General features: G+C 32.3%; 3 protein-coding genes across 8 annotated transcripts; 2 read left to right on the top strand and 1 right to left on the bottom strand.

Moving 5' to 3' along the window:
- The first annotated feature begins 2,186 nt into the window (after positions 1 to 2,186).
- On the top strand, positions 2,187 to 3,877 carry LOC105798387 (pectate lyase). Its single transcript, XM_012628435.2, has 3 exons — positions 2,187 to 2,343; positions 2,428 to 3,307; positions 3,394 to 3,877. Exons 1-3 carry the CDS (start codon positions 2,225 to 2,227, stop codon positions 3,616 to 3,618), a joined length of 1,224 nt encoding a protein of 407 aa, XP_012483889.1. The 5' UTR covers positions 2,187 to 2,224; the 3' UTR covers positions 3,619 to 3,877.
- A 914-nt stretch (positions 3,878 to 4,791) lies between these two features.
- On the top strand, positions 4,792 to 7,632 carry LOC105798386 (glycerol-3-phosphate dehydrogenase [NAD(+)]). Its single transcript, XM_012628434.2, has 11 exons — positions 4,792 to 5,298; positions 5,538 to 5,614; positions 5,707 to 5,779; positions 5,912 to 6,129; positions 6,220 to 6,327; positions 6,468 to 6,531; positions 6,611 to 6,648; positions 6,733 to 6,853; positions 6,934 to 6,988; positions 7,067 to 7,115; positions 7,255 to 7,632. The coding sequence occupies exons 1-11, from the start codon at positions 4,971 to 4,973 to the stop codon at positions 7,435 to 7,437; spliced, it is 1,314 nt and encodes a 437-aa protein (XP_012483888.1). The 5' UTR covers positions 4,792 to 4,970; the 3' UTR covers positions 7,438 to 7,632.
- Positions 7,633 to 20,335: 12,703 nt separating this feature from the next.
- On the bottom strand, positions 20,336 to 24,141 carry LOC105798385 (uncharacterized). 6 transcript variants are annotated; one of them, XR_008188570.1, is made up of 5 exons: positions 23,716 to 24,141; positions 22,747 to 23,509; positions 22,125 to 22,222; positions 20,831 to 21,901; positions 20,336 to 20,434 (listed from the first exon to the last, which is right to left on the bottom strand). XR_008188570.1 is itself a non-coding variant. In XM_052620507.1 (4 exons), exons 1-4 carry the CDS (start codon positions 23,751 to 23,753, stop codon positions 22,462 to 22,464), a joined length of 303 nt encoding a protein of 100 aa, XP_052476467.1. In that variant the 5' UTR covers positions 23,754 to 24,141; the 3' UTR covers positions 22,229 to 22,461. The 6 variants fall into 6 exon arrangements, 1 of the variants encoding a protein (XP_052476467.1); XR_008188569.1 differs by having other exon boundaries at positions 20,336 to 21,283; positions 21,832 to 21,901; XR_008188571.1 differs by having other exon boundaries at positions 20,336 to 21,901; positions 22,747 to 22,806; positions 22,890 to 23,509.
- Between the last annotated feature and the right edge of the window lie 2,279 nt (positions 24,142 to 26,420).

Here is a 26,420-nt window from a genome sequence, read left to right as displayed (position 1 = left end):
TGAAAATATTTTTCGGAAAAGTTGTTTTTACATATATTAATATATATTAATAAATTTTTATATTTTAAATTATTTTTACATATATTGCAATGATTTATTTATAATAATACTCATTTATTAAGCTACAATATTAATCGTTATAAATTGAAAAAAACTAATATCAAATAAATTATTTGTAATTGTGTTAAAAAAACAAGCATTGAATAATTAAAAAAAACAAGTTATTGGAAAATCGATAAACAAAAGTAGTTTTCTACCGGAAATGAAGGAAGGAATGAAGGAGGCGATAGAGAGGAGAGCACGAAAAATGTCTTACGGAAATTGAAAGGGTAAGACATTTTCCCTAAAATGTAACCCATTTTCCCTTGTTTTGGAGTTCATTTTCCAAATGGAAAATGTTTTCCGCCAATCAAACGCTGGAAAAGTTAGAAATGATTTTCCGGAAAATCAATTCCTTCAATCAAACAGACCCTAAAATTACTAAATATATAGGAAAAAATATTTGATGCATTGTCGATGCATATGTTCCATGCTCTATCGATGAATAATAGCATATCACCTCATCATTAAATAAAATAAAAAATAGTGGAGGACATATAAATAAATATTAATAAGTTTATTTAAATATAATTAAATAATAATTAATTATAAATAAGTGCTTAAACCTTGAAACCTAAACCTGAAGCCCTTAACTCTAAACTCAAGACTCCAAACCCTTAAAAACAAGATCCTAAATCCGTGAGTTATTAATATTTATTTATAATAGTTACAATTAATGTTTAATTATGTTTCAATAAAATTATTAGTATTTTTAGAAGTTCTTCATATATATAGATTTTAATTTAATAATAATATGTTATATTATTATTCATTAATAATGTATAAGGCTTATACATTAATGATACATCAAATATTATTCGATAAATTAATTTCGATAAATATACCATATTAAGTGTGGTTAAACCTATGATATCGTTTTGAATATATTAGGTCTGCAAGAACCATGTTCCATTAATTTTGTTGAGCAAATTATGGATATAATTGGAAGGTTTGATGATTTCTTTAACTAGTTCTTTCCTCAACAAAATATTGATTAAAATCGAATTAAGAAAATAATTCGAATCATTCGAGAGAGTGAATTAAAATATGTTAAGTTTAATGAGTTTTAATATTAATAATCAAATTCATATATTTTAAAATATAATAAAAATCAAGTCCATTATAATATTCTTCAAATTCAAATAAGTATACTCGTTATTTAAAAGTTAGATTATGCTATTAGTCCATGTACCATGCATTTGTTGTGGATTTAACCCTACATCTCTAATTCGGTCATTTTCAGTCTTTGTACTCTTTTAATTTTGAAATTTTAGTTATAACTAAATGATAGCTATTAATTTTATTAAGTTATATGATGTTATTTCTAAAATTTGATGTAACAAGCATACTATTCCATATGTAATGCTATGTAAGTTTACTATTTACACATTGCTCACAAAAATTAATTAATAAAATTAATGGTTGTCATTTAAGTCAAGATAAAAATTTTAAAATTTGAAATGTATAAAATTGGAGGAATTGGACTAGATCTACAACTTTAAACATAGTACAAGACTAATAGTAGAATTTAACTATTACCGTTAGGTTAAGATTGAAATTTTAAAATTTAAAAAATACAAAGACTAAAATTGACTAAATTAAAGTTCATAAACTAAATCCACAAGGACTAATGTCAAACTTTTACGATATTCAAAACTCAAATCCAACTAAAATTATAAATTTCTCAACTAAATCTAATATTTAAAGAAAATAATGAAATACAATAATATTTCTTAAATCTTTTTGGTTAACCAACTCAACATGATTCAGTTATTGGATTCCATTATATACCCTAACGGCAAGAAGGGCTGGCCATTAAAGGGACACTTTTTATGCCTAGTGTGATGAATTGCAAACTCAAAGTAGACTCAATAAATTCAATAAAATTGACTTTGATTAATATGTGTCTGAAATTGTTGACGCCTGATTAACGATTTAAACTACCCATACGAGACTCCCCAAGACTTGAACAAATTTAAACCCTTAAATTGCTATTTGGACCCACCTGCTTAGCTTAATCACGCCATACCTCTCGGCTTTTACCCTTTATATAAGTCCCCCACATTGTACGATGCCTAGCCACCCCACTACCTCCATTGGCTCCCACTTTATCACTATTCCAAAAATGGGATCGTCAACATTTTCCTATATCTTTCACATTCTCTTCATTTCCCTCCTTGTTCCAAATCTAGCTTCTTCCTCGCCAGTTCAAGATCCTGAATTTGTTGTTGATGAAGTTCACAAGTAATTCATTTATATACTCTTACAATGTTTATATTGTATAAGATTAATGTGTACATATATGCATTGGTATGTTTTCATTTGCAGGAGTATCAATGCTTCGAGGAGGAACTTGGGTTACTTGTCATGTGGAACAGGAAATCCCATTGATGATTGTTGGAGGTGTGATCCGAACTGGGAGAAGAACCGGCAAAGGTTAGCCGATTGCGCGATTGGGTTCGGGAAGCATGCCATGGGAGGCAAAAATGGTCGAATCTATGTTATTACGGATGCCGGCGATGACGACCCGGTGAACCCTAGGCCGGGTACTTTAAGGCATGCTGTGATTCAAGACGAGCCATTGTGGATTATTTTCAAGAGAGATATGGTGATTACGTTGAAACAAGAATTGTTGATGAACTCTTTCAAGACAATAGACGGTCGAGGTGCGAGCGTTCACATATCGGGTGGACCATGCATCACCATCCATTATGTGTCGAACATCATCATCCATGGCATCCACATACATGATTGTAAACCCGGGGGTAGTACAATTATAAGAGACTCTCCCCATCATGCAGGGCATTGGACTCCATCGGACGGTGATGGTGTCTCAATCTTTGGCAGCAAGAATATATGGGTTGACCATTGTTCATTGTCGAATTGTCATGATGGACTCATCGATGTCATCCATGGATCCACCGCCGTGACTATATCAAACAACTACATGACCCATCATGATAAAGTCATGCTTTTGGGCCACAGTGATTCCTATATGCAAGATAAAAACATGCAAGTCACTGTTGCCTTTAACCATTTCGGGGAAGGTCTAATTCAAAGAATGCCAAGGTGTAGACTTGGATATTTCCATGTGGTGAACAACGATTACACCCATTGGGAAATGTACGCCATTGGTGGCAGTGCAAACCCTACTATCAACAGCCAAGGAAACAGGTTTCTAGCACCCAATGATAGATCAAAGAAAGAGGTAATTAATTTTCAAAGTCCTCATTAGCACGAGTTAACTCATATATATCACCATTTTCACACTACCATATGTAATGATTTTTGTAGGTGACCAAACATGAGAATGCACCAGAGAGTGAATGGAAACGCTGGAACTGGAGATCCGAAGGAGACTTGATGTTGAATGGAGCCTTTTTCAGGCAAACCGGTGCTTCTGGTGCATCTTCAACCTTTGCTAGGGCTTCGAGCCTTAGTGCTAGACCATCTTCTCTTGTGGGTACAATGACAATGACTGCTGGCGCACTCAAATGTAGAAGGGGTTCCCACTGCTAGTTTTAAACTTATAATTAGCAGTTTAATTATAATTTAGTCTTTTTGTTTCTTTTAAGAATGTAATGAAACGACGACCTCTGCATGTTGCCTGAAATTGGACACGACTTGGATTAATCATTAATCCTATACAGTTAATTTGTAGTAATTTTCTGTATTGATAGATCAAAGCATGCAACTGCAGTTTAGGGTTGCTTTTATGTAATCTGCTATAAGTGGCTAAAGTGTACTTTTTCATGAAAGTGATTGTCTTTATTGATAAGAGAGTTTTGCTTGTTTTATCTACATAACGTATAAAAAGTATATATTTTATATCTCTTAAATGCTTTCATGGATAAAAAGTCAAACCAAAGCATTAATTATAATGGAAAAAGATAAAAAGTATTTATATAAAATGTTGTGAGCGTTTGGATAATTGTCACCGAAAAAGTTATTGCTTTTGAAGTACCAAAATGTCAATGCAAACAAACCCAATTAATGATCAATTAATTTATTCTTTGTCGTTGAAAAAATTAAAATATAGAATTTTACTAATAAAAACTTAATAATAATAGTAATAGTATTCCTTAAAAAATTAATAATAGTAATAACCAAAAATGGAAAACCTTAATTTAGAAATTTAATAATAGTAATAATCATGCGATCTAGTTTTGATGTGTGAAACAAACAATGGTTTATAGGAAGAAAATTTTCATATAAAAAGGAGCAACTAAAAGCCAAGTTTTGGGCGTAAATCATGGAGAAACTGAATATCTGAGCTAGACCGCAATGTGATTCGAGTAGAGTGGGAATGCAAGACAGAATCTCCCGCATGCACTCATAGCTTCAAGCTTTTTGGTATGTTTATTACATTGTGATTAATTAAAGTCAGTCACTGTCTCAAACATTTGCAAATGCCAATTGCAATTTACTAAACTTCTTTCTATCTCATATCATCTTCTTGCAGACCTTTGCTTTTACCATGAATATCAAGTATCTCCCTATCTATCTCTATATATTGACCCAACCTGTTTTGGGCTAAAATATATTGACCCATTAGAAAATGGGTCTAAGATATTTCTTTATTGAAATGGACCCAAGACAAGTTCCACGACGGTTTTTGTTCCTTGGATCATAGCCTTCATTGGTTTCACTTTCATTTTTATTCACTGATAAATTGCCAAAACAACCATGTCATTACAAAATTACTCTGCAAAGTGAGGTCCAAACTTGCAGTTGTTTTGACTTGGAAAGAAAACCCGAAGGAAGAAAGCAAAAGCAACATAGAGTAGATCGCCAACTTCAACAAATGAACGCATAAAAGATAACTTTGTTTCATTGTTTGTGACGACAACGTGTCTGTCATCTCCGCCCTCATGCGCTTTCATTTCCCCTTATATTCTTCTTCCTCTTTCTCCCTCTTTTCTGACTTCACTTCCATTTCTTCATTGCCACTCATCTTTTCTTCCTCCTATTTCTCCACTTTCATTTCAATGGCTCCTGCTTTTGAACCTCTCTCTCCCCCACACCAAGAAGCTGAACCCCAAACTGCAACACCCCATCACGCTGACACTGTAAACAATTTTGGGAATGATGGTCAAGTTGTCTCTAAATCAAAGGTCACTGTTGTTGGTAGTGGTAATTGGGGTAGTGTTGCTGCTAAGCTCATTGCTTCTAACACTCTCAAGCTCAACTCTTTTCATGGTATTTCTCTACCCTTCACTCATCTTTTTGTTTCTTGCATGATTATCCGTTTCTTTCAACGATTTAGAAACCGGGGAAAAGCTCACCAAAGATGTTAGCTTGTGAGATTCATATGGTGGAATGATGAAAAAGATTACTTAACTATGTTTAGAAGTATTGAGATTTGATAATACTAAGTGGAAGTTTTTATGGTTTTAGATTTGGAATTGAATTGCAATTTGTTCTAATGAAAAATCCAGATGAAGTGAGGATGTGGGTATTTGAGGAGACATTGCAAACGGGTGAAAAGCTTACAGATGTCATTAACAAAACTAATGTGAGCACTTGAAAACATTCATTTTCTGTCCATTTGTTTATTTTCTTGTAGATTTTCTCAACCTGTAAGTGGGCTTGCTTTTGTTTCACTAGGAAAATGTTAAATACCTTCCTGGTATTAAGCTCGGCAAAAATGTCATTGCGGATCCAGACCTCGAGAATGCAGGTAATCAATTTCCCCTTTTTTCTTTACATTTCTTGTACCCTTTTTACTTCATTTATATTCTTGAATGCTTGTAGCTAGGGTTGTTAGGGATAGATGTTCACTATGTTTACGGTTGAAATCGAAATTCTGCAGTAAAAGATGCAAACATGTTGGTCTTTGTGACCCCTCATCAATTTATGGAGGGCATATGCAACAGGCTTGTTGGTAAAGTAAGGGGAGATGTTGAGGCTATTTCTCTTATTAAAGGGATGGAGGTCAAAATGGAAGGCCCTTGTATGATCTCCAATCTTATATCCGAGCAGCTCGGCATCAATTGTTCTGTTCTAATGGGGGCAAATATCGCAAATGAGGTAATCAGTTGATTTACTTGAGAAGTTCACATACAAATTACAGTGTCATTTTGCCATTGGTTTCTCACAAGTAACTAGTTGAGCCTATAGATCGCTGTGGAGAAATTCAGTGAAGCAACGGTTGGATATCGAGACAATCGAGAGATTGCGGAGCAATGGGTTAAATTATTCAGTACCCCTTATTTCATGGTCACTCCTGTGAGTAATATTGCTACACTTTTTCATTCGAGCTCTAATTAATATCAGAATCATGAATCGTTGAATTGGTACAGAGCATAAAGTACGAATGTAATGCATTTTAAGAAATATTTTGGCCTTCTGTTTTCACGAACAAACAGGTCCAGGATGTGGAAGGGGTTGAACTATGTGGAACTTTGAAGAATGTTGTGGCCATTGCAGCTGGTATGTAATACAGTAACATGTTTTCATCCTTCTACACAAACTTATGAATTAAAAGCAATCCTAATTCTTAATCTTACAGGTTTCGTGGATGGACTTGAGATGGGAAATAACACAAAGGTTCTTACATATGATTTTTCTTTTTTAAAAATGTCTTTCATATTCTTGGCCGTCATTTCTCACTGTTACTATGTAAATTATTAGGCTGCGATAATGCGAATTGGTCTAAGAGAGATGAGAGCTTTCTCCAAACTGTTATTTTCATCTGTTAGAGATAGTACCTTCTTTGAAAGCTGCGGAGTTGCTGATGTCATCACAACATGCTGTAAGAGCACATACATATCCAGACCTTATATTTGAGAAAACTAATCTACTTTGGTTCTAAAACTATTACATTCGTCGCAGTGGGGGGAAGAAACCGAAAAGTTGCAGAGGCATTTGCTAGGAATGGAGGAAAAAGGTTAGCTTTAACGATTTGGTGAACAAGCTTTTGCCATTATAAAATGCAAATTCTAACCATACTGTTTCTTATATACAGATCTTTTGATGACCTAGAAGCTGAGATGTTGCAGGGCCAGAAATTACAGGTAGATCTTAAAACATGAAAAGTATGGTCTTGAAAATAATAGGCAAATTCGAGTAAATCTCAAACAGCTTCAAAGATGTTTTTGAATGCCTATTTTCTCTGTTCCGAATTAACCTCTTGTATTGGTTTATTTTACTTAGGGTGTATCCACGGCAAGAGAGGTCTATGAAGTTTTAAGCCATCGCGGATGGCTAGAGTTGTTTCCTCTATTTGCAACAGTGCATGAAATCTGTGTTGGTCGACTTCCACCATCAGCCATTGTCGAATACAGCGAGAAGAAACCAAGGTTATCCCTCTTAGAGGACCCCGCCTGTTACCAATGACTTGTACTAAAAGATCTTACATTTCAGTTCGTAGAAGTTGCTTTCTTCATTTACTCATCAGTCAGCAAGTATAAAAGAGAAGGCTCGAACAAAGACTGCAAAAATGTCTTGCCAATGGCAACAACATGTTGAGTGTTGAATTTGAAGATGATAGGAAAGTTTCTTACGACTAGAAGGTGGTTTTTGTTTTTTTTTTTTTTTCGGGGGGTGGGGTGGTGGGACACTTTCTTAAATCAAGGTTCCGAACTATGTTTTTCTTTAGATGTTTGATGTCATGTAGGCTGCATAATGCTGAATGAGTGATTGTTGAAGTACTTGAGCAAAATGTATCGGTCACTATGAAAAATATTGAATAACCTTTACATATCCTTGGCAAGGATGTGCAAATCAAATGAAATGTTTATTTACATTAATTGAGTGAAAAATAAGATAAAGGATGGTCAGTCCGTTTAAAAATAACTGAAAATAGACTTCACCTATCTTTTCAACTTATTAATAGACAATCGACTCAGCTTGATGATTTTGATGATTTTGGATCGGTTTGATTAATTTCGATCTTGTTGATATAGAGTACAACAAGGGAGGAGAATAAGGAGGCGATAAGGAGGAAGCAAGGAAGGGAAAGTTGTGGTTCTGTAGAGGCCGATTCACCTAAAGAGGTAAAGAGTTGGAAATGAACAAGAGGACAAAGTGACTAAGAGAGAGTGGTTGGATTTACTCAGAGTAACTTTAGGGTCGAAAAGCCAATCCTTTCTTCATCATTGGGAGGGTATTTTTAGGAAAGGTCTTCTTGTCCATTAGCATGACACGGCAGGTTATTTTAAGGAAAGTTGTCATCATGAAAAGCGTGAAAGACGTGCACCGTGGGACCTATTATGTTATGCATTCGATTAGTACGAGGTTGTTATGCCCAAATGGGCCCCTTATTGTATTGAGAATGTGTTCACACCTAAAAGTAGGTGCCTCAAAAACAAGTGCTCATCTCATTATCGAAGAAGGGAAGGCTTGTTAAGAGTGCTTATCTAGCGGATGGCTTTGATAACAGAAGGGTGTCACTCTTTTGGTCGGGACGAGTGGTCACCAGGACATTGTCTCAGGTGGAGTCAAAAGGGAGGTCAACACCTTTTGTCTTGCTGACACATGGAAGATATAACAATAGTCCACCTCAAGTTGAACGGGAGGTTATAAAATGGCTTTCAACGATTTGTTTAAATGCTTAAGGATAGTGAAACATGTTTCTTCTTTCTGGGGAAAATGAAGAGTTGTTATACTTATTCTAGAAATTTTGCCATAAATGTAATGTTTAACTCAGTTACATTTGGAAAAATCGTAGAAAAGATGAAAGGCATCTGACATGGTGTTTAGGGCCAGATGTCATTGGTCATGGCATTTTAAGTTCAAAATGGTGCATTTGTGAAGGTCACTTTGAAAAAAGTATATAAATGTAGGTTTCAGTCATCTATGAAACCGTTTTTTCCTCTTGAGTTCTAAGATTTTTCTATGTTTTCTTCGATCGTGCAAACTTCTTTTCGATCTTCAGAGTTAAGGGCTTTCCTCATATTTGTTGTTGGAATTTCGTTTATTCTTCTGCGATTTTCGTAGCAAGAATCAACGGTGGCTAGAACTCAGAGGTCTACAAGAGAAAGGAGAGCTATAAAGGATCAACCATCACCTTAACCATTAAGGGGTAGGTCCTCCGTCGTCGATAATAGGCCAATTGTGGTGGCTTCGAGTTTAAAGGGGAAACCTCATTTATTGAGTGGGCAACCGATAAAGTAGTTGTCATTGGTGAAGTTGTCATCCCAAGTATGATTTATATATATAAATATCATATAAATTTAGTCAATTAAATCATGGATTCTAACATAATTCATATCATTAGGGGCTTAATTGAATAAATTAAAACACTAAAACAGTTTGAGAATCATTTAAGGACTAGATTGAATAAAACATAAAATTCTAGGAAAATCTGTACAAACTGAAAAATAGGGGACACATGGCCTTGTGACCGAACTGTGTGGAATGCCTTAGACCGTGTGGAGGGGTTACACGGCCGTGTAACAGACTATGGGCATGTGGAATTTACAAAATCAAGGTACAGGGAAGACACGACCATGTGCTAGGCCGTGTGGGGTTATTGGGTCGTGTGTGATTCAAACTATCCGAAGGTTTTAGAGGAACATGGTCATGTGAGAGGTCATGTGGTTCGTACATGTGACCTTATTCTAGGCACAGTTTTGTCCTGATTTACTTGTAAAAGAACACACACCTTTCATCGGGAATTCATTCGACGTTCCTTACGCTCTATTCTAGTCTGACGCACCTAAATCAGGTCCTTCAAATGACAGTTACACATGTATTGACGATTTATTTCAAGATTTAATGAGATTATGAAAAGATTTGTCAAGAACCATAAAAGATTGAGTAATTGAATTGAAAGATTAACGTCATATAGAAATTCTATGAAAATTCGAGACTTACTGTTTCTTGGCAAGGATTAATGATGTTATTTGACAACAATTACGAAACCGATAGAGAAAACAATTGTATAGAGGATTATTTGATCTGGGAAAGCAAAATAATTATCAATAATTTGGATGAAAATATGGTGTAAAGAAAAGGGAGAGAAAATAAAAAGAGAATAAATAGAAAGATGAAGAGGAAATTCTATTAGGATTTGAAAAGGGGCAATATGAAAATCTAATTAGGAAAAGAAGGTAAAAAGATGTGGAATTTTAGTTCTATTGGAATTTTGAGGAAGGAGTAAGTTGTGAATTGTAATTAGGAAAAAATTGATCGACTCACAAAGGGGAAACTAACACTTTAACCATTGGGCTATTGCCTATTTCTTGTTTATTTTTATCCCCAACAATTTATATTTTAACATTTTGCCGAAAGAGAAGGAAGGATTTGAACCTAGGACCTCTAAGAAGGGCTCTAATGTGCTAACCATTAGTTTTAAGCCTATTTCTTATTTAGTTTTTACCCACAATAGTATTTATTTTAGTTTGGTTTTAATCTTAGGTTGTCGAAAATTAAAAGGAAAATAAATGAGAGTAGGGTTTAAACCTAGGCTCTCTAAGGAGGGAAGCTAACATTTAACCATTAGGCCTAAAGCCTATTTCTTATTTAGTCCTATTTTTTACTGTATATATTTATTTCGGGCTCAACTTACATATTCTTTATTAGTTTACACATTTACTCAATCTTTTTATTGACTTATTTAACTTATATTTCTTAGCACATTCCACCTTAGTTCATATATAACAATTAATACTCATAGTCAAGTCTCAATATTAATATTTTAATTCATTTCACCCTCAGTAAACTCTAATAAAATGACTTAGATACACGAAAACCATCAAGGCTAATATTCATTTCTTATTTAACATACGACATAAGTAACATTCGTAATTCAACAATTAAATCATATGCACAGTATAAGACAATTTAACAAGGGCAATAATTGAAAGAAAATACTAGAACTTGATAAGTAAAATTCATTTAGGGTCTGTTTGTTTGCCAGTAAAATGTTTTCTGGAAAATGACTTCTGGAAAATGATTTACTTTTCTGAAAAATGATTTATTGAAAATATTTTCTGGTGTTTGGATGAATCTGTGTAAAATATCTTCTGTTGTTTGGCAGTTCCTGAAAATATTTTCCGGAAAAGTTGTTTTTACATATATTAATAAATTTATATACATATTAATAATTTTTATATTTTAAATTGTTTATACATATATTGCAATGATTTATTTATAAATAAATAAATCAAATTAAATATATCAATCAAATGGTTTAATTGTTCATGATTGGCAATCATCCTATAAGATTCATTCACATCACATGTAAATGGTAAAAACTAATCAACATATTTGTAGTTAAATAACTAAGTAGCAGCAGCTCGTCTAGTAACGTATTGAAGCCAAACAATATATAGATCATGTAGAAAAATATCTAATCTGAAATGAAAATGCACTTTCATCCACAAAAGTGGATCATATCTGATTGTATCTAATGAAAAATCCCAATACAAAATGAAAGATAAGGTTGGTGTTTGCAGTGCTAACCATATCCTTAGGCATTCCAGTGCCATTGTAGATCCATCAAATGCCAAAAAGTTAAAAGTTTAGTACATAAGCCGCTTCTTTTAGAACAAACATTTAAGGATCAAGCAATACCTACTAAAGGAATCATACAAAGATGGCTCTACCCGCAAATGACAAACGCTTATCTCTATCCTCATTGCTCATCATTTCACTTTCCCTTTTTCCTGCCTTTTTCAAATAACAAAATTGTTACAATGGCAGAAAGGAACTGGAGAAAAAAATTCATGATGCAACGAGATCAGGTGTTTCAGCCTCAATTGATAACCAAGCATTATGTACTTTTCCCATCCAATTATCCAACCAGTCACGCAAGGATTTGATCTGTGGAATCCCCAGAACTCTTGGCTGCACCCAAGAGACATGAATTGTTCCCTCAACTTGATCAATTATGCCCTTAATTAGACGAACCTATAGTCATTATTCGCAAAAAAGGTTATACAAGTTATCTTTAGAATTTTAAACCCTCTAAAGTATAGCTAGTTGCTACATGCAGGCCACGGATCAAATGTATACAATGGTGCATCGTCCATATGAAAAATTGAGACTTGGACTTCTACAAATGTTCACTATTCATAATAATTTGGATCTATAGGAACAACACTCAACTTTACAACCTCATAAAGTAATTTACGGGCGACAGTTTTTACAGACTTCTTTTTCAGAACAGATTCATTTACCATTGAACCATTCATGTAATCAAAACCATAGGCCACTAGGACACGCATAACATCAATAGTTCGCGCCTCATCCTCTTTGTTTGTCAGAAGGTATCCTCTCTCGCAAGAATTCCTCAAACTGCAGGAACTACAAACTTGATTCACAAAACAATTTATCACTATCGAAAACAGAAATAAAGAATGGCAATCTTCTGCATAAAAAAGCCGCAAAATTGAAATATGAAGAACACCAAAAAGAAAGAAACATTATATATTAGTAAACAACAAAAGAGTAAAATAATCAGTACTTACATCTCCTTCATCAAGGTGGACACGTTTCCTTAAGAGTTTTGCAGAGAAAACCACCTTTTTGTTAGCATTCGGGCATCCAAAACCAACCAAAATTTGAATATCCTGTCTCAACAATGACCTGAAATCAACTTTCTATTTCAAAGACAAGCAAACTAACACTAATCAAAACAAGTGCTTCAAAATAAGTCCTTCCATAAACAATTTTTCATAAATTGAACATATTAATTCAGCCAAAGAAGCAGAAGACTGCTAAAGAGGGACCAACATTAAATTGTAACAAGTATATATTTATGCCAATAATCTTCCAAACCAAACTCGAATTCAAGTAAACTTATCTCTATGCAACATAGCACTACAATAACTAAACAGAATCATTTCATTCTACATACAATGCCAATCATTATAAACCAAATAACATAGCTGACATACAAACCTCAATATATCAAATCGATCCTTTCCAAGATTGATACAAGCAGTTTGCACAGTCTTGTAGTCCTTAAAATCAATTCCAGCATCATCCTTAACTTCCTAACAACATTAGTCATATCAAATCCCAAGTCTTCCACCATCTTCTCATCCATATCAATATCAGTTAAAACAAGCAACACATTTAATTCCAGGAAGAATATATACTTTTTTCCTTGAGAAATGAAACAAAGCCAGAAAATGAACAAACAAAACGAATACAAAAACATAATTCAACAAAGATCTTATCTTGCTTTCGTTTTCCCTTCAAAGTCTTCGATAAAATAAAATGGATCTGACCCCATACAGAGAAAATACTAAACAAAAAATGGATCGGAGGCAAAAGCCGCAGATCAAACCACAAATGAAGAAATCTGAAACAGATCCGTTATGTTGGGGGAAGAAAATATATGTACTTACTGCTTCGATAAAGGCTTGCACTGCAGCAGCTGCGATATCCGTTCGTCCAAGTTCCAATACGAGTTTGAACCCACAGAAAACCACGGCGATAATTGACAGAGAGGAATGAAGGAATGGAGGAATAAAGGAGGAGGGACTGGAAAATCGATAGAGAGGAGAGCTTTGAAAATGTCTTACAGAAATTGAGAGGGTAAGACATTTTCCCTAAAAATGTAAGGCATTTTCCCATGTTTTGGAGTTCATTTTCCAAATGGAAAATGTTTTTCGGCAAACAAACACTAGAAAAGTTGGAAAACAATTTCCGAAAAATCAATTCCCACAATCAAACAGACCCTTAATTGTTAAAGCAAAGCTTAAGGACTAAATCGTAAATTTAGTAAAACCTTTTTTTTATCGAGAGTAAAATTATGAAATTATCCGTATAAGACTTAATCATGCAACTTTTCAAGTCATTTTATAGCATTTAAGGACTCCAATAGCTTTCTGTAATACCCAAATTTGCCTCTGGCCTAATTAAATAAATAAGCACCAAAATAAAAACCAAAATAATAAAACAGTCCAGTTTCTTTTTACAAACCCAAACTTAAAGCCCAAATTTACTACCCAATTGCAACAGCCCAAATGCCTAAACCCTAGCCCACTAGTCCAAAACAAAGCAACAATAAAGACCTTGACTCCAATGCAACAATAGCAGTAAGCCCTCCCGCAGCGTCTTTGCGCCATCACGTGATCGTCCCCTCCGAGCTTGTACTTGCACAATAAAAATGGCAACAAGCAAGAAAATCAGAAAATCACAAATCAAAGACAAATAATGCATTTAAAGTTAGATTTTTTTTTTACATTTTCCTTTTTCCATTATCTGCTATAAAAAGCAGACTTGATTATAAATGAAAAAAAAAAGAGAAAAGGGAATTGTAAACAAAAAAAGAGGAGCAAAGAAATAAAATTGAAAAAAAGGTGATTTTTCCCAAATCTGTTTCTTTTATTTTAGCCATTTATACGCATATATATAGAGAAATAAAATGAGAGGAAGTGGATACATCCTTTGATTCGCTGGAGAAAGGGGATTTTCGAGGTTCCGGCTGTCGTGTGCGGTGGTTGTCGGTGGCGGAGCCATGGGGGAAAACCTTGTTCGTGGCGGCGCATTGCTAGGGGAAAAACCCTAGCAGAGAAGAGCCCCCCCTTTTTTTTTTAAAAAAAAGTATTCCTTCTGAAAATGTTTTTTTAAAAACAGTTTTTTTATTTAAATAACAATTGGAAACGGAGCCATTTTGGGTTAGTGCCCTCAGCGCCAAAACGACACCATATAGGGCGACCCGTGCGCAACCCAAACTGCTCCATGGGGGATCTGCGTGTTTTCGTTAAATGAGTTATTTACAACTCTGGTCCTTTCGCCTTTTAATGATTTTGTAATTAAATTCTCTTTTATTCCTAATTTTCCCTAAATTTTGCTTTGATTTCATATTTGCCCCCATGTAAGGTGCTGCATTTTGGAGGGCGGGGATATTTTTCGCTTTAGTCCCTCCTTGTTATTCGTGCACTCGATTTTGCCATTTTCCTTTTTATTTCTTTTGGATTTGCCCCGGAATTTCTGTTTTCATTCCAATTTAGTCCTGACTGATATTTTTGCTATTAATTAATTTATTATTATTTTTATTATTACTATTTATTATTGTTATTGATATTATTATATTTGATTATATTTCTATTTACCTATATATATATATATTACCTTATTATTTACCATTATTTTTAAACAGTTTTTACCATACATATATGTATATACGTAATATATATTATTTAATTTTAAACTATATATATTTTATACCTATTTCTATATATAGATACTTTACTTCTTTTAAATATCCTCATATATTTAGTTTATTTCACTTTTTGCATATTATTATATAGTATTGTTTGCATGAAGTTTCCTTTACGTATTACTTACTTTAAATTAATATATGTACATTATTTGATATATTTTAATTTCCTTCTTGTATAATACTTGCTTTAAAATTCATATAAATACTATTAGTGTATGTTTTTCTAATTCTATTTTGAATCTATTTCAAACTCATATATCCTTTATTTTAGAATTCTTGTATGTATAATTTGTTGATTATTTTTCCTTTTTTTTATATATCTTTTAAAATAGATTGATAATTCATTTAATTTTCTTGATGTTGATATTGTTAGCATTTGCATAATATATGATTGAGATTATTATTGCTATGTGTATTATTCGTTTGTATTCATCTACTGTTTATTTGATTAATGTACGATTTATTTACAAATTATCCTTTTTGCGTCATATGTTGTCATTCAATCACATTACATTCTTATTCCAAAGTTTATGAAACAAGACTCGGTATCCAAGATTTTCGAGAAGATTGTGCCCTAACTTGCTGGGCTTCAATTTTTCTCATTAAATTCAAATAGCCGAGTATCCCCTTTTCAATAAAATCATACAAATTTCAAATAAAAACTTATTCTCGGGAATTCAAAATGTTATATCCTAACTCACTGGATACAACGTTTTGTTATCTCGAGATGAGGTTTTTAATAAAAACAACTTTGTGTGTTGTCATCGGAACTTGAAAGAATCGTACCCTAACTTACGGGGTTTCGATTTCTTCATTAAAATAAGATGGCCAAATTTTATTTAGCTTTCAAAATAATAAATTTCAATAAGGATTTTAAAAGGGGAATTGTTTTGATCTCTTCAAATTTTCAATATTCGACTTTAAGATATTAATTAATCAATTTGGTACCAATTTTGGGCATGACGGGGGTGCTAACCCTTCCTCGCATGTAACTGACTTCCGAACCCGTTGTTTTAAAATTCGTAGACCAAGTTTATTTTTCAAGGTGATTTGATCACACCTTAACAAAATATCGATGGCGACTCCTATTTTATCTTTTTTTTTAAAAGTCGACGCTTTTATCAAAAAAGGAAGTTTCGACACTTTGCATAAAAATCAGGACTCAATTGCAAAGATAATGACACATTGATACCTATAAATACTATTTCGTGTTTTCATGCCAATTTTCCTAGTCTAACATATCGTATATCATACACAGATCATACAAATCATGCTCAATTACACTAAAACTTACATGAACACATTTTAACACTCTAATCAGTTTGCTAAACTAGCATGTAAACCTAAAGTCACAATTTCAAATTACTCAATATGTCAAATTTGCATCTTATATATTTCTAAGTGCATTATAGGTTCATACCTTACCATTTGGTCATTTTAAGCTTGTCTCAAAGTTTAGCAAGTCATTCAGGTATCTATAACAATAATTTACCAAGCACATGCATATCATCCATAATGTAACCAAAATCTAATAATTATGCGTATTCAAACTTAAATCCAATCAATTAATTAATTACAAATTCAATTCTTCTAACCTCATTTTTGAGATGTGACAAATATAAATAAAAACTTGATGCTATGTCCACCAGGCAAGAATCATAATTAATAGTGGATGATGTAGCCTGAAATAACATAAACAAGTTACTTATTAGGAGTCCACAATGAAAACTATACAATGCACAAGTTCATGGCAGAACGTTACTTGAATAACTTAGTATAAAGTGTTGCAACGCGAAAATACAGGATTTTATTTCTAAGATTATTATATTTGACCAGCCAAGGCTTCACTGAAGTACTTTTTATATAGAATATTTAGGTTAAATGTTCAAATTTGAATTCAACCTTTTAGGGATTGTTCACATAAGGATTAAATTTTTTAAAATGGTCATATAAAGGTTTAATCTATAGAAAAGTGCTTAAATTCTCGGGAATGAGTGTTGTAGTAATTGTACTATATGTTTGGATTAAATTAGGTACCGAGCAATATCAATAGCTGAGCCTAAATATGAATTGTTAAATCAATTTATGGACTAAATTGGAGAGAGTTTAAAGTGGGAGGTATAAATTGTCTGTAAATGATTAGAGGACTTGTAAAGAGATTTTACAAAGTACCTAAGTGGTAATTGTACCATGGCAAAAAAGGATTAGTGGTTGAGACAAATCTCAACCGTTGATCATCACGATTCAATACTATATAAAACTTCAATCGTTGGACCAAGGGTAGGCATAAAAAGAATACTAGACTAATGGGCTTTTCCAAGATTTAACATGTCTAGATTTTTATTGAATTAAAATTTGATTGATCCCACTAAGGAGGGGAATAAGAAATCTTAGCCCTTGGTTTATATTAAGTTGGAGTAGATAAATTCCAGTAAGGAAGAAAGGAGAGGCTTCTTCTATTTTCATCAAGTAGAGTCGGTTAGGAGAAGCGTAATGCGGAGAGAAGAAACTGTAAGTCTCCCTGCTGGTTTTCTTGAATTTTAAATGAAATTTAATTATCAAATGGTCACGTATATATACTGCCCATCCAATAGGAAATTCGATTATGAGTTGTTGAAGAACCTAAGTAATATTTCTTAAGGAGAAAGAGGAAGGAAAATTGGGTGCATTCATAGCATTCATGAGTTCAAGTATAACGTTTGGGTTTTTATAAATGCTGGTTTTAGAGTAACTTTTTATTATGGAAAATGGTTGTATATGCTTGACGCTAGAGAAGAGAACAAGGGTGAAGAGAAGTTAGTGGATTGAAGCTTGGCGTTGAACCTAGTGTTCTGGGAAGCTTATTAAGGTTAGTGTTCTCTTGAATTTTAGCATGCTTGTGCGAAATAAAATTTAAATATTTACCGGGCATGATTGTAAATGTAAATAATATGGAAAAGAATCAAAAGAATGGCTTGCGATAGCTTGTTGATCATCTAGAAAGATTAGCAAATGAATTTGACTAGGCAACTCATAACCGAATTAGTAACATAGTATGGTTTATTTTTGCTAAATGAACATGGCAATATAATATAGAATAATTTGAGAAACATGTTGTATGCTACTTGATAAGTTACGAAAGAGTATGAAGAGTTTTGTAATTATTTAAAGTATTACTGGTAAAAGATATTTCAATTTATATCTTAGAAAGAAATCCATTAATCCATTAATGCATGGCGGATTTAGGATTTTACTCTAAGGGATAAAATTTCTAAATCCAAACTATCTTTTTTAATGTAAAAAAGTCTATTCTTATCGGATACGTTTTTCCTTTCAAACAAATTAATTTAATGTTTTTTAAAAACATGAATGATTTAACTGTAAATTTTTTTTTTTAAAAATCACACTATATAAAATTAAATAATTCTTTCTAATATGCAAAAAAAGAATCTGTTGAAAATTCTTCAGCTCTCTCTTTTTCAATGTATGCCACCAAATAAGTTGAAAGAAAATCATCCTCCATTTTGTTGTGAAGCCTTGGCTTCCCAATTTTCGTAGCTGAAAATGCTCATTTAGTTGTTGTAGTAGACATGAGAAGAGTTAGCACAAGATGAATAATTCTATCAAGAAGAGGATAAATACTTAACTTATTTGTCTTAGCTAGCACTTAACACAACTCGGCAACTGTAGAAGCTTTCTGCAACTTCATGCTTTGATGAGCATCAAGTTGAAAATGCTCCAATTGAATCTTCACGTATGGGTATGGGCCAAATCAATTAATTCTGAAATATGACTTTAAAGTTCATATTGGGCCTCTAAGTTAAGTCTTTCAAGGCCTGTCATACATTAATATTTGATTATTATTAAAGTTATATAATTAAAAATTAAAAAATACTTTGTTAATATAAAGTATAACCTTATGGCTTAAGAGGACGAATTATATGAACTACAATTTAGTCAAGGGGGCAAATGTTATACAATGTGGACACCAAATCTAAAATACATAATAATTTATATATAAAATTAAAAAATCTGAAAGGTCACCCCCCGCACCCCCTCGGATCAATCCCTGTTTACATCAATGTAAAACAATTTACATCCTTTCGTATCTTTTCATATGATTAATATTTTAACGATATAATCATTGAATTTATCAATATAATTGTATTTCATGCTTTTAAATTTTTGAACTGATTTAATATCTCTATTATATGATATTTTATATATTAATATTTATTGAACAGTTGAAATTTTTTACATAAAATAAATAGTTAAAAATTTTCAATTTATGTCAAATTATATATTTAATATCTATATAAATCAAATATGATCATTATATCGTTAAAATAATAATTGGTATACACCACCAAAACAGGCTTTTAGCGGCACTTTTTAGGCCTTTAGCGGCGTTTTTTAGCGCCGCAAAAAATGCCGCTAATGACAACGTCACTAACTTTAGCGGCGTTTTTGGAAAAGCGCCGCTAAAGACCATGACCTATAGCGGCGCTTCTCTAACAAACGCCACTAAAGACATTGACCTTTAGCGGTGCTATCCTAAAAACGCCGCTATATCTCGAGACCTTTAGCGGCGCTTTTCCTACAAACGCCACTATAGCTCAAGACATTTAGTGGCGCTTTTCTCAGAAACGCAAGAGCTTTAGCGGCGCTTTTTCCACAAACGTCGCTATAGCTCGATACCTTTAGCGGCTCTTTTTCCACAAACGCCGCTATAACTCGATACCTTTAGCGGTGCTTCTCACAAAAACGCCGCTAAAAATATAACATTTAAAAAAATATATTTTAATCAAATAATATTTATTTTTATGATAAATATTATATTATGTTTTATTTTTTAAATTTGAACTTTAAATATACTTTAAGGATAAAAAATATTATTTAAATTAAATTTTCTATGAAAATTTTAACTTTAAAACTAAATATAAAAATTAATGAATTTAGTTTTAGAATTTAAAATAATAAATTAATAACACAATTAAAATCCAAAAGTTAGAAAAGTTGTCGTAAATATTAAAGTAAAAATAAAAATTTAGAATCAAAACTAAAATAAATAATACATATGAGAAATAGATGACTAGTTGAACTTGCCTATGACTATACACATTGCAAGGTAATAAAAATACAATGCATTTTCTTAATCAAGTAAATCTTGGTAATAAAAATACAATGCAAACTACATCTACTACATTCCTGGTTATCCAATCTTCATGTACCCTGCAGAATTGGGAAAATAATTATAGCACATTAAAACAAAAATTGATATTGACAAGTTAAATATGAATGGGAAATAACATGAATGCAAAAATTAATACTCGAGGAAATTGACAACTTTTAGCTATCTCAACCTTGGAAATGAATTAGATATTGAATAAGAGAGATTACAGCAATGAAACTAATGAATTCCTAGTTTACATATGTATGTGCCACTGGACTTGTTAAGTGAAGAATGAGAACCAAATTTTTTTCAATGACTACAGGACATAAGACCAAGAGCATCAAAAGTTTCTAAACATGAAACAACTAATCTATTAAGCAAGTCAGAAAATCAACGAGCTTACTGTTTTAGCTAATAGTGGAACAAGGAGACAATTGAGATCAATTAAGACTAACCTCGGCTGAGATGCAGAAGTTTCACGACAATCAGAAAAGATCACCTTGATATACTTATAATCTTCGCACCATAAATAATCAAAGTAATAATCATCGATATTATTCACCTTGTTGCCTAACCTCACATAATAATCAAAATAAATTTTAAAACCGCTCAGAAATTTTAAATAGATTACATCAACATATATTGAGCATAGCAACCTTCTAAAGAGAAAATCGAACAAATCAACTAAACGAACATAGAAAAATTGATGCTTCAAACCAAAACACCAGAATTTAATAGACATTAGCATTAGTCTGCAAATCCATCATGTAAAGACATTAGCACAATTTAATAGAACTTTAATCTAAAAAGCAAGTACATAAAGATTCTCTAGTCTTATTTCATAATATACCCAAATATAACCACATTCCAAAGCATAATGTTGTTATCTTGAGGTGCACCACTAATTCCTGCACAAAATAAATGATAAAAAAGGCCACAGTTCTTTAGCATAAACAACAAACAAATTAGATGAAATACAAGAATGCTTAGATGGCAAATTACAGAGACTATAGCACATTTATTTATTTAATCTCACAAATAATTTTATTTAACTGACAGATTTGAAAGGTAATTTTTCGGGGAAATAGTTAGTACAATTTTAAACTTGAAATTAGTATAATTTTAAACTGGAGGAAATACAAGAATGCTTAGACGTAACATAAAGAATAGTTAGTACAATTTTAAACTTGAAATTAGAAAGATGAATAAAACTCCTGTAAAAATAAGACCTCTTCAAAATAAACAAATATTTTCCTTCTCTTTGCTAAAATAAGTCATAGGAATGGTTAAATATTACCAATTGAATTAGTTTATTTCTAACTTATATACTAAAACATGCATAAAAAATAATACTCCCACCAAATGTAGCATAAATATTTTAATTTTATCTTCATAACTTCCTTGATAAAATAATTCCATTTCCAAATTATTTGAGTTTGATGATTTAAATTCTTACCAGCAACGCCAAACGCCTCGTGAATCTCCAAGTGCAAGAAATGAACGATATATACAAGCTTCTCCATGACCTATGAATACAAGGCATAAAACTTCCACTGATATATATCAACTAACTTCAAAATCAAGCAGCAAAAGACACTTGTAACATTACGTACAAAAGCTCGCATACCTTTAGACTTGGAGTTCTCCGCAAAAGATAAAAAGAACACCACATTTTCTTTTTGGAGTTCATCATAAGTATATGAAAAATGATTTAACAAATAATAAAATTTCATAGAGCTTTACTAGTACCTCTTCCAAAATTCTAGACCAAAGAGATTTTTTCTTCAAATTTTTCACATGCTTATTTTGACTCTTTAACTCTGCTCTCAATATTGCAAGGCTGTCTCCTACATGACAAAATCAAAACAATCTCAATAGGAAGGGCTTAGATGACATCAACTATATTACATATAAATTCAAAGGAAACAACAATGGGATACATAGAAAACTTCACAGCAACTTTGCAAATAAAATGTCATCAGAATGAGCACTAACATGCCTAAGAAGGGCCATGATAAAGCTTACAAGTTCCTTATAGCCAAAATGGAATTGGCCACAGAGGGTTTTGACTAGAAACACATAAAAACTAGTTATTACTTCTACATATCAGCAGGTTTGGAGGAGATAGGAATATATTCCCCAGTCCACCAGAGCCATGAACAAAGTCGGCAACAATCGGCCTCCCACCCTTTTCCATACAAATAAACTACAATTAGGCTATGGTAAATAAAAGATATAGTAACCTCCCCCCCCCCCCAAAAAAAGAAGAATATCAAGGCACAATAAAGCAAGTTAACAATTGTAGCGAGGTCCATTAGTATGCCCATGGGATTACATTGTAATTTAGGAAAGGGAAAACTGAAGCATTTACCGTAAGCGGCTCGAGGCTGCCTTGTGCTACAGGAACATCAGGACGCCTTGCGATTTCACACTATCCTTTTGCACCTCAAAAAGAGGATAAAATCATGAACGTATTCCAAATGCATATGAAAACCAGAAATGAGAAGCATGTACCAGAAGTAAGGCATTACGAGTGGCATCTTCGGTTTGGACATTGCCAACTATGGTGGTCAAACCTAAGATCTCATATTCTGGATTTTGTAAAGATCGCCATGCTATCATTTGTTAATCAAATGACAAACGCATTCATACATTGCTCAAGGTCAAACTCAAACAAAATCTCTACATATCTAATCCTGCCAATCAATCAATCCACTCCATATTGTTTTCACTTCCTTGTATAATTTAATAAAAATTTTCTGGTTTCATTATATACATATCAAAACCCGAAACTTTCCTATATAGATCTCATCACATGCCCCTAAAATAAAACTTTTCTATATAGACAAAGAGAGTCAACGTAGCTTTTTAAATCAAACTTTATGGCTTATCCCAAAATAAAACTCCCAGGAAAAATATAAATTGAAAAGGTAAAATTGTTTCCTATTTCATTATAATTCTAATTTATGCAACTAAATTGGTAGCCAACCAGAGAAAAAGTAAATAAATAAAAAAAAGGAACGAAACTGACCAATCCCGGGATCGGTATAGATAATGAGCTTGTTGCTGTTGGCATGTGAGAGTAAAAGGCCATCACTTCCGCCATTAACGACAATTCCATCGTGACAATCTTTCTTTAATTCACAATCCATATTCAACACAATTAGAAAAACACAAAGTGGTAATAATCTAATCTAAGATTTTAATGAATATGGATGTGAATAAAAAAACAAATATACATTTTGAGTAAGATGTAGCCTATTATCTATTCAACTTGCCAAACATTAGTTTGGCCTGCAATGAAATATTGTATTCATCAAAAGGAAAAATTATATACTACCTGCTGTTGAAGATCTGGAACAAAATCCGACTTAGCATCTCTTGTCAGACATTTTCAAAGAGGGTATAGACTACTGACATTTTCAAAGAAGAGGGCCCATTGAAAGGCTTGCTTGATGTTATCAAAGTCCCAGTGTGCGGGAAGACCAGAGGATTGATACCCAGAAGACAAAACCAGGATATCAACAAACCCTTCTATCAGTTTCATCATTTCTTCTAGCGATATGTCTAAGTGATTCCATCCCATCGTCTGGTTTTCTTCCTTGAAGTCTGTTGTTGGAAATGGGAAATTTGGGGGATTTCAGCTGAAGAAAAACAAACTTTTATTTGGGGGATTTAGGGCGCACGACGGAGATGAGAAGAAGAGGGAGTAATGAGCGGGTAACCAAAAATTTGTTTTGGGAGTGAGCGGGATTTTGATTACCTTTTATTTGCTTCCATATTTGCGGCGTTTTAAAGAAAAACGCCACTACTTAAGTTGAAATGACACCGTATTGAGAAATTGCAATACATATTTGCGACGTTTTTTATCAAAACGTCGGTAATGTCTATCCTTTGCGGCGTTTTTCCTGAAAACGCCACCAAGAAGTTTAAATTTTTCTATTGAAACGGCACCGTTTTGGGAAATTTTAATACATAGTAGTGGCATTTTTTGCTAAAAACGCTGCTAAACCTCGCATATTTTTTTTATATTCAATTATTGTATCTTTCATATAAATTTTACATAAAGAATTATTAAAATTTTAAGTAATGTTTAAAAGAATTAGAAAAATTATAAATTTTAGTTTTTTTTATTTCATTTTTATTTTTGTATTTTATTTTTTTCTTATAATTTGGTCCTATCCAAATTAAATAATTACCTATAAATCCATATCAAATATATCAAATGGTTTAGATTAAATATTTTAAATATAAAAGCATTAATTAATTGTATAAATTTGTATCATTTAATAAATCTCAAATAAACCTTAAACCCTAAATTAACCATTCAATATACATAAAGTCTATCTATTATATATCTCTTAAATAATATAAACTATACTCATAATTTCAATATATTAAATTTATTATTATATCATTTACAATTATATAAGAACATATTTAATATATAAATTAAAAAAACTAATTAATCTAAACCCTAAACCTTAACCGGACCCTTGAAACCTTAAATCCCTAACTCTTAACCCCTAACCCCTAACTCCTAACCCCTAACTCCTAACTCCTAACCCCTAAACCTTAAATCCCAACCCTTAAACCATAATCCGTAATCCATAATCCCTAAATCCATATATAATCCCCAAACCTTAAAATAGTAACTCCTAAATTGGCCTTAAATCTTAAATTAACCATATATCGTAAACCATATAAACCTAAACTATAATGATAATTAATTAAATATTTTAAAATTAATACTATTTCATCTTTTTCAATTATATATGAAATTATTTAATATATAAATTAAAAAACATATTTAAAATATAAATTAAAAAAATAATTAATCTAAACCCAAAACCCTAACCCGACCCATGAATCCTTAAACCCTAAATCTCTAACTCTTAACCCCTAAACCCCTAAACCCTAACCCCTAAACCTTAAATCCCAACCCTTAAACCATAATCCCTAATTCATAATCCCTAAATCCATACTCCCTAAACCTTAAAATAGTAACTCCTAAACCGATCTTAAATCTTAAATAAATCATATACCTTAAACCAAAAATCATAAACTATAGTGATAATTAATTCAATATTTTAAAATTAATATTATCTCTATTACAGTATATAAAAAAAATTTAATATATAAATTAAAAATAATCAAGTAATCATGTACCCAAAAACTTTAAAATTATTTTAAATAATAGTATTTTAATTTTTTCATGTGTTTTATTTCAAATTATTTCCACATGTTATTATTTTTTTCTGAAGATTTTAAATATTCAATTAGAAAGAAATTGAATTTTATTTAATTAATATAAATAAACCAATTAAGATAAAATGTTTTTAGTGGCGCTTTCCCAAAAACGCCGCTAAAGCCCCTAGCATTAGCGGCGCTTTCCCAAAAACGCCGCTAGAGCCCCAAGCATTAGCAGCGCTTTTCTAAAACGCCGCTAAAGCCCCCAGCATTAATGGCGCTTTTTCAAAAACGCCGCTAAAGCACCGAGCATTAGCGGCGCTTTTTCAAAAACGCCGCTAAAGCCCCAAATTTGTTAGAAAACGACGCAGTTGGGCTTTGGTTTTTTGCCTTTTTTTTTCAAAAAACGCCGCTAATGCTCTTTTTTTTGAAAAATGCCGCTAATGCTAGATCTTTAGTAGCCATTTCCATAAAGCGCCGCTAATGCTCGATTTTTACTGGCGTTTTTTGTCCAAACGCCACTAAAAGTGCTGCTAAAAGCCTGTTTTGGTATAGTGATAAAAGTTCTTAAGTACTAAATATAAGAAAGGTAGCGCATAAATGGAAACAAATTGATTAAGGTTTGTTCGGTGAATTAAAGATCAATTATGGAATTTTGGATATGGTCTTTGTATTGAGTAAGGGTAATGGATCATGTAATTTTGTCTGCATCATATCACCTCTATATAATTGATGTTAGCTTTTTCATTAAAATTAATAAAAAAAAAAAAAAAAACGTTTTCCTTGGCGAGATTTGACGGTAGCTTACTCGCTAATCAAATTTAATGAAAAAGGTAACATCAACTGTATGGATTT

This window comes from Gossypium raimondii, chromosome 9 (assembly GCF_025698545.1).
Source record: "Gossypium raimondii isolate GPD5lz chromosome 9, ASM2569854v1, whole genome shotgun sequence".
In the NCBI taxonomy this organism is placed as follows: Eukaryota; Viridiplantae; Streptophyta; class Magnoliopsida; order Malvales; family Malvaceae; genus Gossypium; species Gossypium raimondii.
The sequence above is the reverse complement of the archived record's forward strand: the minus strand, read 5'-3'. Positions and strand labels throughout refer to the sequence as shown.

Bases quoted from the DNA above. Each gene is read 5' to 3' on its own strand.
- LOC105798387 (XM_012628435.2), top strand. From the start codon at position 2,225: ATGGGATCGTCAACATTTTCCTATATCTTTCACATTCTCTTCATTTCC. The intron at 2,344-2,427 runs GTAATTCATTTA...TTTCATTTGCAG, and splicing joins GTTGTTGATGAAGTTCACAA to GAGTATCAATGCTTCGAGGA. The intron at 3,308-3,393 runs GTAATTAATTTT...TGATTTTTGTAG, and splicing joins ATGATAGATCAAAGAAAGAG to GTGACCAAACATGAGAATGC.
- LOC105798386 (XM_012628434.2), top strand. From the start codon at position 4,971: ATGCGCTTTCATTTCCCCTTATATTCTTCTTCCTCTTTCTCCCTCTTT. The intron at 5,780-5,911 runs GTAATCAATTTC...GAAATTCTGCAG, and splicing joins TCCAGACCTCGAGAATGCAG to TAAAAGATGCAAACATGTTG. The intron at 6,328-6,467 runs GTGAGTAATATT...ACGAACAAACAG, and splicing joins CTTATTTCATGGTCACTCCT to GTCCAGGATGTGGAAGGGGT.
- LOC105798385 (XM_052620507.1), bottom strand. From the start codon at position 23,753: ATGCTAAGTCGGATTTTGTTCCAGATCTTCAACAGCAG. The intron at 23,510-23,715 runs GTAGTATATAAT...TGTGAATTAAAG, and splicing joins TTCCAGATCTTCAACAGCAG to AAAGATTGTCACGATGGAAT. The intron at 22,807-23,406 runs GTCAGTTTCGTT...GCAAAAGGATAG, and splicing joins CTATACCGATCCCGGGATTG to TGTGAAATCGCAAGGCGTCC.